This window comes from Chelon labrosus (assembly GCF_963514085.1).
Source record: "Chelon labrosus genome assembly, chromosome: 11".
Classification (NCBI taxonomy): domain Eukaryota; kingdom Metazoa; phylum Chordata; class Actinopteri; order Mugiliformes; family Mugilidae; genus Chelon; species Chelon labrosus.
Window position 1 is genome coordinate 7402308 of NC_140344.1, and position 16464 is coordinate 7418771.

Here is a 16464-nt window from a genome sequence, read left to right on the forward strand (position 1 = left end):
AATGAATAATAAATGATATTAAAAATATTTTTTGCTATAAATTAACACATTTATATAAATACATTGTATTAACAGAACCTACCTTTGGGGGGAAATTATAAGTCTGACAACACAAAAGTGCAATTTCTTTAAAGTTTTATTACACAAACATAATTAGAACACTAAAAAATAATGAGACCAACATGATTCTTACACATACAGCTCTGGAAAAGCTAAGAGACCACTTCAAAATGATCAGTTCCTCTGGTTTTACTATTCATAGCTATGTGTTTGAGTAAAATGAACAGTTTTGTTTCATTCTATAACCTACTGACAAAATTTCTCCCAAATTGGAAATAAAAATATTGTCATTTAGAACATGTATTTGCAGAAAATGGCAACAGGTCAAAATGACAAAACAATTCTGGTGTTTTCAGACGTTGTATAATGCAAAGAAAACAGGTTCATATTCATTTTAGAACACAACACTACTTTTCAAACTTAGGAGGAGTTTAGAAATCAACATTAGTGGAATAATCCCAATTTAATCGCAGCAGTGGTCTCTTTATTTTTAGCTGTATGTGCAATAAACATAAAAACACCAACACAGTTGAAAAACACTTTGTAGGCGATCACGATCTCCTCTGGCCCCCTCTCCCTCCTATCAATGGCTCCTTCACCTGGAGTGGAGATCCTCACTCTGTCATGTGAAGCTGGATAAACATTTGAAGTATATTACTTAACAATTCTTAAACACATCTTGGAAAATTATACACCGTTTTACCATCTAATTCACCTACGTACATACTACATACATCACATGAATGTTAAGTCATGAAACAGACATAAATATCTTTTTGGTTATATTTACATAGGCCAAAAAGTCCCAGATAATGATAAAATAAAAACATTACATGATTTTAAATAGAAGAAGCATTGTTGATTAACAAAGCAGACAATTAGGCATTGCATTGGGAGTCAAATTTTTATGTTCACAATCCACTTAATATTAACATTTTAACAGCTAATCAATAGATTAGGTTACTATTGTTTTTTTTTGTTTTTTTTTAATGAAGATAAATTAACATTTTCAAATTATCTTGGGGAAAAAAATGCATTTTCTGGACACCTCCATGTCAGCTGGTCTGTATAAGTGCTTCACTGATTTATGTCTGGATTTCTAAACTCCAATAGTCCAAAAATATCAGAATATTAGACAGAAAGCACACTGCAGAGCCCTGTTTATGTTAGCCGAGTGAGCAGCTAGCTTGAAATCCACTCGACAGTTAAACACATAACGCACGGTCGGTCAATGACACTTTTTAAAACACAGAAAGTTGCATATGAACCTACATTTTATGATATGAACACATATAAACCGTCTCTAATGTTTTATGTCAACGAACTTACCGAAAACACTGTTCTGTACGTGCCGTGCTTGCTTCTCTGCAGTCGTGTTCCGCTGCCAGGTTTGGAGTAGAAGGTCCCGCCCTTTTCGCCTCTGATTGGCTAGAAGGGCTCTCACCCGATTGGTTGTATAATTTAATTTTTTCTTCTAGTTGGTTTGTGGTCGAGGTGCAACCTCGACCTACATTTATTTTTTTCATCAAGTTGGTTTGTGGTCGAAGCGCGACCTAGACCTATTTTAAACTTGTTTCACGCTAGAGGTCGCCCCTTAGACCTGCCGTCAAGGTTGATGAAATGTTTGCAGGGTACTGTCTTTGACGTTACCTGAATGGCGGTTCGGCAACCAGCTTTTTGGTGCATTACCGCCACCTTCTGTTCTGGAGTGTGAATAAGTGTGGTTTGTCCCGTTTGTCCTAGTAGTGTTGCCGTACCCTGCTGTTCAACTGGCCAATAGGCTCAACCAATTATATTCGGGGATACAATGGTGATTGGCATGCCCCCAGGCCCGTCCCCCTCACTGACAAAAACGCCCACTAAAAGAAATAACTCGCGCGCGAGCAGGGGACAGTTTTCCGCGCGAGGAGAGGAGAGTTTCGCGAGCGAGCAGGGGAAAGTTTTGCGAGCGGACTCTGCGCGCGCGCGAGCTGTTTTTCTCCTCGCAGGCTACAATATTGCTCCAGGGGGCATAGATACAGGATACAAAATAGCTCGCGAGTGCTTGGAAAAGCGCTCGGGGGGGAAAAATGCGCGCGCGGATGTTTTATTTGCGCTCGCGCGAGTCTCATTGCGTGCGCACGATTTATGGCAGCGTTCTAATTCCATAGGCAGAGACTATGCTGGTGTTATATTGCTAACTTTTAAATATCTCTCTAAAATTCAACCTGGACCATTTGTCGTGTTATTTGCATCATCTATTGGCCTATTGATCACGTTTAATAACAAGTGTAACCTGGGTATTTGAAATCTTCAGGCTTCAGAAGTGGACATGCCAGAAAACGTTTGCAAGCCACAGCTAGAGATGAGGGTGGGCCAACATAGATATTCAATTGATCCTGGGAAGCAGGACTATGGAACTGTCTCAGCTAAATTGCTACCTGCCGGGTTAATACAATGCGGCTAAAGCTGCTAACATTAGCTTGAGTGTGGAGTGACTGGTGTTCCAGGTGTAAATAAAACAGGCTGAATCACGTTTAGCTCCACTTCTAAGGTGGCAGTATAGATATTCTGACCATTCCTTCCTTCATCGGCTAGGATTCAGCTCCATGATAGCACAGCTCTCCAGAGCCTAGCCCTGAAATACATCGCTTGCTCATGTTTCCTCTATAAATGTTTAGTTTTCACTCCCACTTGATCTGTCCTTATTGAAAAGTTACTATAAACACTTGAGACTTCCGTGCATTAGGTTTGGGGGACAGATGTTCTTTAAAGAAAGCGTAATGTACAAATACTTTCACTTTAAAAGCCGTAGCATTCAGCTTCCTCACACAACATCGAGAAAAACACTATAACTTCTTAGTTCCTTTTAATCACACAGAGTGAACATGTGCAACCAGGTCTTAGAATTAGCCAAACAAATTAGATCCAAAATCAAATAACACAAAGCTTTCTTTCCTCCTTAACTTAAGTAAGCAGGTCCCGTCCGACCGGCTTGCAGCTACTTGTCAGCTATTTTGCCCCAAGCTGAGGTGGGGCATGGCAGCGGTGGAGAAACCTGCATGCTTCATGTATACACTTGCCATATTATCAGTACGCTACAGTGAACACATTCATTTATTTTGGTTGATAAGGTCTGAAATAAACAACACAAGTATGATCACATCTGCTCTTCTGCTGTGGGAACTTGTTTGTGACTGTGAACACAAATGTACTCACTACCTGAATGTCTGATCAGTGACCTAAAAAAAGATGTCAAAATACCGGTGTCCAAAAAACGTCTCCTCCTGCTTTTAGCTCCTCAAACAGAACAGTGTAGATGTTGTCGTTCTACAGCTCAGGTTTATATGTACTGCCTATATACAATGTAGAATTCACACATCATGACTCCCATTTAATTCTTTATTATAACTGCAGTATAAACATGATACAAAACCACATACATAAAAAACGTTAGTAGAAAACGTTACACTAAAAACCGCCTAAAAAAATTCTGTTTTGTATTTACATAATAGCAAGGATATTAGAAGTTGTATACCAGAGCTCAATGCAACACCCAAACTTGTCCACGAGTCAAACATTAACTTTGACACACTAAATTTGTACACATAAATACCATACTCTAATATTTCAAGTTAAAATAAAACTGTTATCAGCCTACTTAGCTAGAGTATCATTAAAATGAATAACAGACACAAGGCATTTTGCTAGGCTCACGTTCGCTATTGGCAATATAACGTCAAATTTTTTAAAATCAGCCATCATGGCTAAAACCCTGGCACACATTAGTGAGTGAATCAGCATTAAAACTGCTGAGTTTCAGGTTGGATTTTTGGTACTTGGTCTAAATATGAGAACCTCAGACGGCTGCGGGAACAATAGGTGGAGTGATGCAGCAACAAAGCCTGGGCGATGGCTTTCAGTCTGAATGGGGTCAACCATAGAAAAAAGTCTTTTGTGTCAGCTTCTTGGATGCTGATGGCTGTTTCATTCATGTTTTTGCAAGTATTGTGTGTTTTACTGTACTGTATGTCAGCCCTCTATAGAGGAAGTGGGATCAGGCTCGGGGAGGGTGGGGGAAGTGAAGGTGACTCGGACGTCTCGGGGATAAAATCCCTGGAGGACCCCGTCCACAACAATATCTGGGAGATCTGCAAGACAGCGCTCAGGGTTTATTCTGTGTTATTAAAGACGTCGTAACATTTTTTTTGCTTCTAAAATACTAAGTGGTTCGTAAATTAAACAACAAATTGCTGCACAGATCCAGTCTGTTCTGTCCTACCTGATGCGCACTCGGAGAGATAAGGATCCTTAAAGAATCCAAACACTCGCTGGTGAGGTGACAGATAACTGGGGAAACAAAAGCAAAACATAACTGATCATTCTCAGCCAATTGCAGTGTGCCAGAGGCATGACGAGACGAGGGCTTGGTGCCGTCCGGCATAGATGTTTTATGATATAAACAGGAATGAGCCTGTAGCTTTAGGGGGAGGGAGTGGTGGTAAACCACGGCCCTGAGCTGAGGAGTGGCCCTTAAGTATGTCACACACCAGCTGCATTGCGTAGCCTTGCATCATTTGACAAGCATCATTTAGCATTTAGCAGCTGTAGCCCCATGTGACTGCAAACCTTTGAGGCATATCCATGAGCACCTTTCTGTTACCTAGAGGCTATCTTTCTAATACACTGCAGATCTGAGTATTTTAGCCAGTATCTTCTGTTTTATAGCAAAAACTTGCAGCTCATTGAAATGCTTTGTGGCCATAGTTGCATATATATTGTGCCTCAAACCTTGTCTGTAATCAAGTCAACAAATGAAAGGGAGTTATTTTAGTCTTTTGCTTATGTGAGCATGTCATACACTACGCTGTTGGTGTGTTGCTCATTTCAGCGAATTTGTTTTATGTTCATTTGTACATTTAAAATAAAGTCTGGATCAGACTGCAAGACGTTGAAGGAATGAATAATCAAACCTGTCCGTTGTGCAAATGGCAATTTTTGGCTGCAGTTTGCTGCCACACATACAGTCCATGACTCAAATACTAAGAGATGAAAAATACCAGTAAAGATCTTACTTGTAATCCTGACTGTCCAATTCATCGAGCGACCTGAAATTAGAGCACATAACTATTAGATGTTTCCTGATAATTTAAATATGTAACTCTGTGAAATATCTCCCGTAAGCCAGTAAAGAGGATCATCTAACTCTCACAGTAACAGAAACAGTACACTAGCTATACCATAAATATGAATCCCTCTGTGTTCGATCATGAGCTATATCGTGGGTTGAAGACAGCGCTGCTGCTCCACCCCACCGCGAGAAATGCCTCTGAAGTTTTATTATGTTGCTGCATTGCCCCTGATTCAAAAATAGAAGCCCTAAATATAGCAATACGTCCAGCATCTCCGGGTGCAGTCAGAGGAGTCCGGACTCAAGGACTTACTCTGAGCTGCCGATCTTGTTCCCTGTGTGGAAATGTTTAACATGGAGGAAGTCCAGCAGAACCTGTGGCACGTCTTCATTTTGATAGATGATGTCCTGCCAGAATGAAAAGAAAAATTGGAAAATAGTGCTGTTTAAAAGATTTCTGATACTATGAAGATGAAATCAGTATTTTGTAGCAGTGAAAATCCAGTCTTTATGGTTAGAATAAACTGAATACGAAAGCCTTTCCTATGAAGCGTAACATAACATTTCTTCAGATTCAGACAGATATTGTTAATCCCCAGTAACAGTTGCTCAGGACTGTGATTGATTGTTGTCCAGTGTCACATGACTGAAGTCCCCAGAGATCATGAAGAAAGCACTGGGGCGCAGAGTCTGGAGTCTATCAGTAACAGAGTGGGGGACGTCAGTTGCCAGCTTAGCAGAGGGGAAAATGTAAGTGAAAACTCCCTGGGTGTGTAGTATGGATGCAGACCCACTACTGAGAGCGTGATATCTGGGCGGCAGAAATGTTCCTTCACAGTAATGTGACCAAAGAGGAGTTTGTTGTTAATAAAATCAGCGAGTCCACATCATTCCCTCTCACCCCTATCCACCTGAACCATCCAGAAGTTGTCAATGATAACAATATTCTTTTGTTTCTGTAAAACACCAAACTACAACTAGATGATCGCAAGCGATCATAAAGGGGTCCATGCCGTGGCCAAGTCATCCCAGAGCGGGACGCAGAGGCATGAGTCACCAGTAGCGCCCCCTATAGACCATATTGCATCAAACTTGATGGGCGTGTATTAAGGAGTCATTCACAGATTATTGTTGTCAAATTTCAAGCAGTTTACTGTGGTGGTTTGTGAGATATAAACATGTAGTCGTTGTAGCGCCACCTACAGGCCGAATGTCACGAAACTTGGCATGATTATATGCAAGAATATTATAGTGACGGTTGCCAAGTTTCATAAGGATTGGGTGAATACCTCAAAAATTGTAGGCCTTAAAGTAATGTTAAATGTTTGCGTGTCACGTGTAGCACCCCCTGTAGACGTAATGTCACACAACTTGATGGGCGTCTACACAATATGTTGCAGATTGTGTATGCCAAATTTCATGAAGTTAGCTAGTTTTTGAGATATTGAAATGTTGCTTGTGTAGCGCCCCCTAGAGACCAAGGGTCACGAAAGTAGGGGTGCTTGTACAGAATCATATTATTAGCAATGATATGAAGTTTGACTAAGTTTGGGTATATATTTCACAAAATATTAGCTTTTGAGTTATACTGTTGCACGCCATAAAAAATGAATTAGCAATTAACTTTGTAATCAATAACCCTGCTAAAGTTCTTTTGATAACTTTTCATTAACTTTGTCCATAAAAGATACATGCCAAGTTTGGTGAGAATTGGATGAACGGGCTAGGAGGAGTTGATTTTGCTTTGAGGTGCAATTTTTTCCTAAACACTGCTAAGACAACCCCCTATGGCAACAGCACAGCCTGACAGCGGCAGCTTCCCCCAGAAAGACAAGCCTCCTCTGCCACACAGCAGAAATTGTTCAGGAACAGTTCCAACTGACCATCTGCCGGATGCACCGGAACAAGCCAGATCCAGAGGCTCTACCTGACAACCCACAGGATCTGCTTGTGCCAGACACCTAAGGACACCCCAAGAAGTCATGTGTCCATACGCCAACAAATCGAACCTGTTTTGGAGGCGTGAGGGAACCTTCATAATATGGGACAGGTGATTTTAATGTTGTAGTCATTGCTGCAAATAGTTAATTTTGATATTTATGTAATATGATCTTGGGCTTAAATAGGAACAGTGTGAAATCATTGGGGAGACTGTGTTATGCATGGGGGCCACACACAGGAAAACAGCTCCATACAGGAAAACAGATTAAAAACTGAACGTTGTCCTTGTACCACGGCACTTCAGCAGGTCAGAGGTTTTCTGCTCAAGGATTACCAGGCTAAAGACGAGGCCTGATTCGTACTTCACTGCCTCGTCACTGGGTGCGTTGGGTTACCTGGATGTAATCTTCCAGCTCCTGCCTCCTCTGGTCCAGAGGTTTGGTCCTCAGATGTGGGTTCCTTTTGCTCGGGAAATCTGGAGTTTGGATGATTTTCCTGAGCTGCAATTACCACAAGACACGACAGCAAGCTTCGAGTCAACACATGGAGACCAGCATTTGGAGAATATTCATCTTTTTTTCAGTTCAGAAGTACTAAAACATTTTCCAATACAGTTTGTGATGATCAATTCATTCACATCCCTTCTGTGTCATTATGTTAGCTGTGGTTAGAAAGCAGTCACGGCAGGTTGGTTGCACATACTTTTCTGTGGAGAGTGTGGAATTCACTGTTTCTTCTGAGCACATAATGTTTCCTCTCATTGAACAAGACTTCAACTCTGAAAAGCTGCAAACAAAAGACACACATTTGGTCATAATGAGTCATTACTAAGCCATTCAGCAGCTAACCAGTTTCGGAGCAGAAAGGTGTTGTTCCAGAATGATCAGGTAAAAATGCTGCATTATGATAAAGTTAAATGTTGTGCTATACTAAATAACACATTTAGATCCTTACATGCATGTCTTATTATCCTGGGATCCACTGTGAATGCCATGTTTTAGCAGGCTATTACATAAAATGTGTGCATTGTACAACAACTTTGCTTCTCCACCAGGAGGAGGTACAGAGCTTTATTCATTCATTTATTCATTCATTTTCTATAACCGCTTGTCCTCTGGAGGGTCACTTCAGTTTAGTGAACCTGTACGTGAATGAGATTATCATCTAGTCTTTCATGTTGATGTGTGAACTTTACAGTCTTCCACACATCTCAGTACTACTAGCAACACTAGCATGTATGCATGCTAAGGTGCACATATATTATACTCATATGCTTATGCAACAATCAAGCTGCACAGGACTTCCTGGAAGAGCTTTTCTTTTCAGACGTAAAACCATTATTAAAATCAGGAAACAATACTGAGAAGTGCGAATGAGAAGTATTGAAGAATTTTACCGCTGTAGGGAAGGGGCACTATGTTTGTGGGTTCATTCAGAGCTCATAATCAGTGACGTGAGATGTAAGATGATGAGACCTAGGTGGGGTGTGTGTCCAGCGTATTGCCTGCTGACCTCTTCACTGCAAGTCAGGTGGAGTAAATTCCTCAGGCCAGTGTCAGGTTTTACTAGTTTAAAATACAGGTGTGAATGTGACTCATTACAATTTCACAACAAGGTGAATGGAACTCTGCCTGGCACCAAGACATCAGACCTCAGTCCTCTCCAGAGTTATTAAAATCATGATTTCACCTTTTCCTCTAGATTTCCTGAAATATCTCAAGTGTACAGTTTTATAAGTTCATCTAATGTTTGATAATTATGCAGCAGATTGTAAAATAATTCAAAGATTAAACTCCACCAAATGAAACAATCATATAAATCCAATAATATATGTAGAACATTACACTTTCTATACTGAACAGTTTTACTTTTAACTCTTTCAGAGCACAATGCTTACATAAGATTACTATAATTTTCAATTCAAGGCAGTGACTTGCGATGTAGTGTCTTTGAGTAATACTGTTACATTGGGTTAAATAAACTGATGCTACTAGCTGTTTAATAAAGGCTGATTCTTAGAACATAAAGGTTTACTAGTTATGAAACGGAATAGCATTTTATGCCCAACACCAGAAAACATTCTCAGGCAGGCCAGAGAAACCAAAACTTTATCAAATATTTTAATCTCATAGAACTGGAAAATTGAATTACTTCATTCTGTGTTGGGACGCTTTGTTGGCTTCACTCCTAAATAGAAATGTAGTTAGTTAATTACCTAATCAACCCAAAAGTAGGTCATTCAGTTGAAGACCACTGTTCGAACGCAGCGACATTTAGAAAAGTACTGTAAACATAACAGTGATGTACTTTTGTACTCAAGCTAATCAATTTCATGCTGTTTTACACTTCCACTGCAGCACGAAGCAACAGTTCCTAAAACTGTCATGTTACACATTAAACCAATAATATAACCTATGACAATAAGCCATAAATAAATATTCTTACACATTTTAATCATGAAGCACTTCTGCAAGTATCCGTAAAGGGCCACATTTCTACAGCCCAAATACACACACTGCCCTATATTTCACGTCATATATATATATATAGACATATAAATGCTCCATTTCTATGTAGAAATGTACACACAAAATTATTTCTAAGTGTATAAACACAGCCACTTACATTCATCAGCAAAAGGGTATAAATCTGTAAAAAAAAATGATCTCAACCCATAGCCTTGTTATTTGAGATGAAGTGTCTTTGTGGCTTCGTGCTGCTTTAAGCTATTTAATCCCTGCACCTTGAACTATACATGAGATGTAAAGACAATTTAAACTCAGGACTGTTGTCACTCCTCCACCTCTGCATGGAGGCAGAAACAGCCTCAGCTGAACCCACTTTCACTCTTCCCGCAGGTAAACGCGCTCACCTGGCGCCCGCAGTTCTTCAACACCGACCAAGTTACGCTCATTACAACAAGCGAAAATCCATGCCAGTGAGTGAATAACGCGTCTCCCTGTTGTCACCCCACCTAAAATGGAGGTTAAACAGCTGCGTCCTCACCTTTTTGGACTTTCCCGACTCATCCACTTCCTTCTCCATCGACGGTATCGACACTTCAATCATGAGGAAACCGTCCTGCAGCACCATCGGACTCCGGACACTGTCTGAGATTTACTTTCTGGTTATGAAAGGTAACTTCGCACGCTTTGTCTCCGCGTCCGGGAACCGAAAAACTAAAAAAGAACTGTCCCTGTGGGTGTGGGTGTGTGTGTGTGTGTGTGTGTGTTGTGGCTCTCCGGTCGGCTTCCTCCTGCGCCCCACCTACACACTAATTGGACAAACAGCCCGGCAGCGCATCCAGGGAAGTTAAAGGTGCAGTCCGACATTTGGGGACAAAACGCCCAGCAGCTTCTTCTTCTGTCGCTACTGCTGGAAATATATCAATCAGGAGGTTATAGACAGTGACGCAGAGCTGGAGTTTGATATCTGGAGCAGGAAAGCGTGACGTTTAGTGGGCGTAAAGCATGTTGGCAGTCTGGAAGTGAATGATAAAATCCACGTGCTTTTGTCTGATGTGCTCTGTTGTGTTGTTGTTTGTATTTTTTCCCCCCCAAACTTACATGCCTTTAAATATTAGGTACACCTAATTGCTGTTTGTGTTTCTGGCAAATATACCTGCTCTTATAGCTCAGTTTTGGTCTCCACCGACTCCTGAGAGTCTTATCTGTTATTTCGCACTGGGCACTAAGATAGAAGTTGGTTTTACAGAGATTTTAAGAGGCGGAAAATTGGGGAAATCAAAAGATTTTTGGAGAAAAACGAAAGGAAAAAGGTTGTGTGCCATAAAAACAACACAATGGACTAAAAATACCCAAAACACTGTGGAAGATTGGGAATCCGTGGATTAAGACTATTATACAAAAATAAAACACATAAGATTTGAATTACCTGATCCCAATCATCTATAGATATACACCATAGAACGTCCTCAAGGTAGGTTAACTGTATTTCTTTGAGAAAATGTGGTTTAAAACTAACAGCATGGTTGGAGGGCAACAATGCCAAATGCCATTTTCAAATTCAGATTCACTTCCCACTGGCTCTGAAACACAAAGTGAAACAAAACAACATGACGTAAAAAAGGGATGTAAACCCAGACCACATAAAACACGGCTGTACTCACATCCCTTAAAAACCACTGCTGAAACTGACCAGGCAGGAAAAACGTAGGAGAAAAACAGCCTCGTGCTGCAATTTGATGTCATGTTTTTTTTTTTTCTATTAAGGGAAATGTTGGTGAACAATTCCCTGCCATTCTTCCCCCATATACAGATGATTATTCAAGGGTTTATCTCAGTCAGAATCACATGCTCTGTCTATGACTCGTCATCACAGGATTTATGTCTTCCCATTCTTGTTGTTGCGCATTGTGTTTTAATTTAAGCAGGCAGAAGAGCTGACTGAGGCAACACTGCGTGAGGATATGTGACCTAACAGAGTCATAGATCACAGCAGGGTAAAAATATAACGGCGATTTGCTAGTCTGAGCGCTGCGTCATCGCCTTGTTTTACTACTGCTCATGTGAATCCTTGTCCTGCTGTTGAACATTCATTGTGCCTGAACTCAGTGTCAGCAGACACAGGATACACATTAACAAAACTGTAAAAGGGAAGTTAGACTTGGCGCTGTAGCTGTGACATAGTATTCACCTGAGAAAAAGGAAATCATTTTCTGTCTAAAAACACTTTTGGGTAATATTTGAAATCATTTTTCATCTTGACTTTTTGCATATCAGTTGAATGTTTTTTTTTTTTTTTTACTATAAGAAAATCTTCTGCATTAGGACTTTCTCACCTTTATCAATGCCCCCTCAGTCGTGTGAGCCTAGAGATTTAATACCTTTGAGGTTTTAGGTTAGAAACAAGGCTATGCCTGTTGAAAGGAGGGAATGTAGAGACATACACTCATTCACATGAGAGTGAGATGATAACATTATTATCATTCCCAACATTCCTTCATGGGAACCCGTGTTTGTCCTAACTTTCCGATATGAGCAGCTGGAGACATGACCGCCACAATGTGATTATGCCACAGTAAAGGTTTGGTTAGGTGTAGGCACAAAACAACGTGTGTTGGCTTAGGGAAATATCAGAGTCTGAGGTTAAAGAAGTGGCAATGGGAGAGGGCAGTATAGGTCGAGTTAGCTAGAAAGTGAATGTAGAGAAGGAGCGGCAATGACAAGAATAAAGCAGCTAATGAGAAAGCCTTTGCACAAAAACACACATAAAGCTGGTTTTGTGTAAATACATCCAGCACAATTCACACCGCTGGCCACTTGGTGACGAGTGCCGTTATTAATTGGATTGTCTCTAATTGCAGTTTGCATTCCAAACATCGCGGGAAAAAAAGTTTGCATACCACCGAAGCACTTCAACCCTACGGTACCGTCTTAGAGCTCTTAGCGGTAGCAGTCCCGGTCCCAGTACTGTTCTGAAAAGTACTTAAAGTTTATGAAAATTTAATGGAAATGAAATGCTATTGAAAATGTTCTCATTTAAAAAAATTAAAGTGACGGTTAAAAATAAATTATGACAGGATTTTTATGACCCTGTCATTCAAAATGACAGACAACGAAAAAGTCTAGCGCAACCTCTGATCCAGAGTAGAAAGAGCGACTATGCGCCCACTGGACTTGACTGGAAGCTACACACTGATAACCCAAGGTTGCCTCCCAGTAACATCTTGAACACAGCAAAATAAGAGGAAAATAAGACAGTAAAGGCAGAGGTAAGAGGTTCTGCAGATAACAGGGTTTATGCAGGTTTGAACAAGTGACATTTAATACCTTTTTAAGACCATTCTGGGTGAAATTACACAAAATATGAAAAATAAGGAAAGTCAGAGACCCAGAATTACTTAATAACAAAATTTATTGTTGTTCAAGTATCAACTCGGGACATCTCAGGGGTGGGCTCCACTAATGAGGAACAGAAACATAACACACATTGATAACTGCAACTCTGTTCTTTTTGATAGTCCTAATATGTGACCATGGTGGCCCCATAGCTTGTGTCAGCATGGGGTGTGTTCTAATGGTGGATTTCAGTGGATGACAGGTCTGGATTGGATGCAAGCTACTTTAGCACCCAGACCCATGTTGTTGTAATACATGCAGAATGTGGTTTGGCATTTGCTCAAATAAGCAAGGCCTACCCTGAAAAACATGTTGTCTCCAGGTCTCCTCCAGAATCTGTATACTATATCTGTTCAGCATTAATAGTGCTTTCACAGACGTGCAGGTTACACATGCAGTGTCCACTGATGCTGATACTGATTCACTTAACACTGAGAAATGTGATTCTTAAAGAATTGTTCATCTATATTGTTCTATTTAGAACCAATCATGTTACTGGTCTTTTAACCTATTTTTTAAGCACTACACAACTTACAATCTTTCCAGTCTTTTATTTTTCAGGTCCCAACTTATTAGAAACGTGTTGCTGGCATCAAATTGAACTTGACTATATACAATTTAAAAGACAATAAAAGTAATCTCTAAACTGATGCATTGTTTCCTTCATGAAGGACCCTTGTTGTGCAACAACTGCAGATCAGCAGGTAGATGATCACACTATTTTATTTTTATTCCACTGTTGCCATTCTTATTTAAAGAAAAAAATCAGCGAGGCAGGATTGGATAGATGAGAGAAATTGTAGCTACTCATTGATAGAATTTTAACCAAATCGTTGTGAACTGGTTTTGAAAAACATCAAAGAATGTGTCAGTAGTTCATTCAGGTTCATTCAGTATTTTGTTAAACTGCTCCACTATGGGCTCAGGGAGCTTGGTAGTTTTCCAGTCACTATTGAATGGATAGAAACAACAACCTTTCTTAAACAACCTTAATCCTGTCCACTAATGATAATAACCTTCATCTTCATCATCTTTATCCACTGACTAACACCACTATTAAATGTATAATAATAACTTATCTAGAATGTGTTGCACTTATATTTTGCTGATTATTCAGAGAAGCAAAGACATACAGAATTGATTTATTTGTTGTTGTTTATTTATTTATTTTTTTGTTTTTATTATTTTTAATGTTTGGGGATGGGGGACTAGGGGCAGAGGGGCGAGGGTGGGCCAGGGTGGGGACGTGGTTGGGGGCAATGAGGGGTGGGGGTGGGCCAGGGTGGGGACGTGGTTGGGGGCAATGGGGGTCCGGGGGGGCAATGGCGGATGAGGGTGGGCCAGGGTGGGGACGTGGTCGGGGCAATAGGGGGTGAGGGTGTAAAGAAGGAGGGTATGGGCAGGGGGGTCGGAAGGAGGGTGGAGAGTTAAGGTGGATGGGAGGGTGGAGAGTGAAGGTGGATGGGTCGTGGAGGTTGGGTGGAGAGTTTAGGTGGATGGGTCGTGGAGGGTGGGTGGAGAGTTGAGGTGGATGGGAGGGTGGAGTTTAGGAGGATCGGTCGTGGAGGGAGGGTGGAGAGCAGAGGGGTGAGGGTGGAGAGATATGGTGAATGGGTCCTGGAGGGAGGGTGGAGAGATATGGTGGCAGTTAGAGGTAATGTGGAGAGGATGGAGGGTGAGGATGATTAAGATGGAGGAAGGGTGGAAGAAGGAGGTTAGAAGGAAGAAGGAGAGAGGGTGGAGGTAGAGGGAGCAGCTGTTGTTCGACCTGAACAACAAGGGGCATCCTCTTCCACTCTCTCGTTTCTGTCACTCTACTTTCTGAACAGCCAGCTCCAGAAACAATTCCTCCTCTTCTTCTTCTTTTCTGACTTTGTGGAGTCAGTTTCCGTCTTCTCTGTCTCCATCTCTCTCTTTGCCTCAAGTTCTTTATTCTTCTCCTCCAGAATAGCATTTCTCCTCTCTATTTCTCTCTTTTCTGCTTCCATTTCTCTGAGCTTCTCCTCCAGTTCTTTGCATCTTTCTTCACACTCTCTCTTCTTCTCCCTCAGTTCCTTGTTTTTCTCCATCATTTCTTTGTTATTCTCCCTCAGTTCTCTATTTCTCTCCTGCATTTCGTTATTCCCCTGCTTCAGGTCTTGCTTTTCCTCCTCCATTTCTTGATTCCTCTCCTTCAGTTCTTTCTTCTCTTGCTCTAAATCTCCATTCCTCTCCTCCAGTTCTTTATTTATCTCCTGGATTTCTTTCAGGTTCTCCTCCAGAGGTTGATTTTTCTCCTCCAGCTCGTTTTTCTCCTGTTCCAAATCACTGTTCTCCTCTTTCAGTGTTTTACTCGTCTCAAGCATTTTGTTCGTACTCTCCTCCAGTTCTTTACTTTTCTCTTCCATTCCTCTCTTCCGCTCCTCCAGTTCCTTATTTCTCTCCTCCATTCTTCTCTTCCGCTCCTCCAGTTCTTTACTTTTCTCCTCCATTTCTCTCTTCTGCTCCACCAGTTGTTTGTTTTTCTCCTTCAGTTCTTTCTTTCCTGTCACTAAGGCTTTTAACTTATTTCTAAGTTCTTCACCTTTCTCCACTATTTTCTTGTTTCCCTCCAGGTCTTCGTTTTTCTCCTCCAGAGTCTTCTTCTCCCACTCCAAGTCTTTGTTCTTCACTGTCAATATTTCACTCTCTTTCTTCAGTTGTATCTTATTCTCCTCCAGATGTCTAATGCTCTCCTGCAGTTCTCTCTTTTCTTGCTCCACATCTCTGTTCTTGTCTTTCAGTTCTTGACTTGTCTTCACCATATGTCTCTTAGCGTCCTCCAGCTGTATGGTTCTGGCATCCAGTTCCTTTCTCCCTTCCTCCAAGTGAAGCTGTGTCTCTCTCAGTTCTGCATTTTTTATCTCCATTTCTTTCTTAGTCTCCTCCAGCTGTTTCACTTTCTCCTTCAGTTCTTTACTCTTGTCTTCCAGCTTTTTCTTTTTCTTCATTTGTTTGTTCCTCTCCTCTGGATCTTCATGTTCTTTGAGAGAACTGGAAAGCAGTGCCTTTTGCTCTTTCAGTGCTGTCTTCTCTTCTTCCACCTGCTTCTTTAGCTCCTCCAGAGCTGCCTTCTCTTCTTCCATCTTTTGTCTCTCAGCAAGCAGCTCTTCGTTGTCAGTGAGGCTTGCAGAGAAACTTTCCTTTTCCTTCTGGAGCTCCAGGATTTCTTGGTCTCTCTGGCTGAGTTCCTTCTCCAGGTCCTGGATCTCTAGCTGGAGCAGGTCCAACATCTTGTTGGGACTCTCTGAAGATGCCTCGTCCTTTGGCTCATTGGCTTCGGTGTTATTCTCCTTCTCCAGCAGTTCCTTCAGCTTGTCAAGCTCATGCTTGATGGAGCTGTAGTCTTTGCGGAGCTTGTCCCTTTTAGAGACAAGTCCTTTGTTCTGCTTGCGCATTGATTTTGCTTGATGCTGCAGGTCGTGGATTTGCTCATTGCACAAGTTGAGGTCCATTTCGTCCCCAGTGAAGGCA

The 16464-nt window shown here is 41.2% G+C and overlaps 2 protein-coding genes across 2 annotated transcripts in view; both read right to left on the reverse strand.

Annotated features, from left to right (window-relative positions):
• Window positions 1-3410: 3410 nt before the first annotated feature.
• On the reverse strand, window positions 3411-10967 carry snx22 (sorting nexin 22). The gene is made up of 7 exons (XM_084555839.1): window positions 10118-10967; window positions 7814-7897; window positions 7507-7611; window positions 5484-5578; window positions 5115-5147; window positions 4322-4389; window positions 3411-4190 (listed from the first exon to the last, which is right to left on the reverse strand). The coding sequence occupies exons 1-7, from the start codon at window positions 10202-10204 to the stop codon at window positions 4072-4074; spliced, it is 591 nt and encodes a 196-aa protein (XP_084411965.1). The 5' UTR covers window positions 10205-10967; the 3' UTR covers window positions 3411-4071.
• Window positions 10968-14786: 3819 nt separating this feature from the next.
• LOC311496176 (uncharacterized protein) overlaps window positions 14787-16464 on the reverse strand; it is a gene marked incomplete at its 3' end in the record, with an annotated part of 351079 nt that continues 349401 nt past the window's right edge. Inside the window, exon 2 of the mRNA XM_084555939.1 lies at window positions 14787-16376. Within this exon, the coding sequence (XP_084412065.1) occupies window positions 14787-16376 (1590 nt within the window). The remainder of the gene's footprint in view (window positions 16377-16464) is intronic.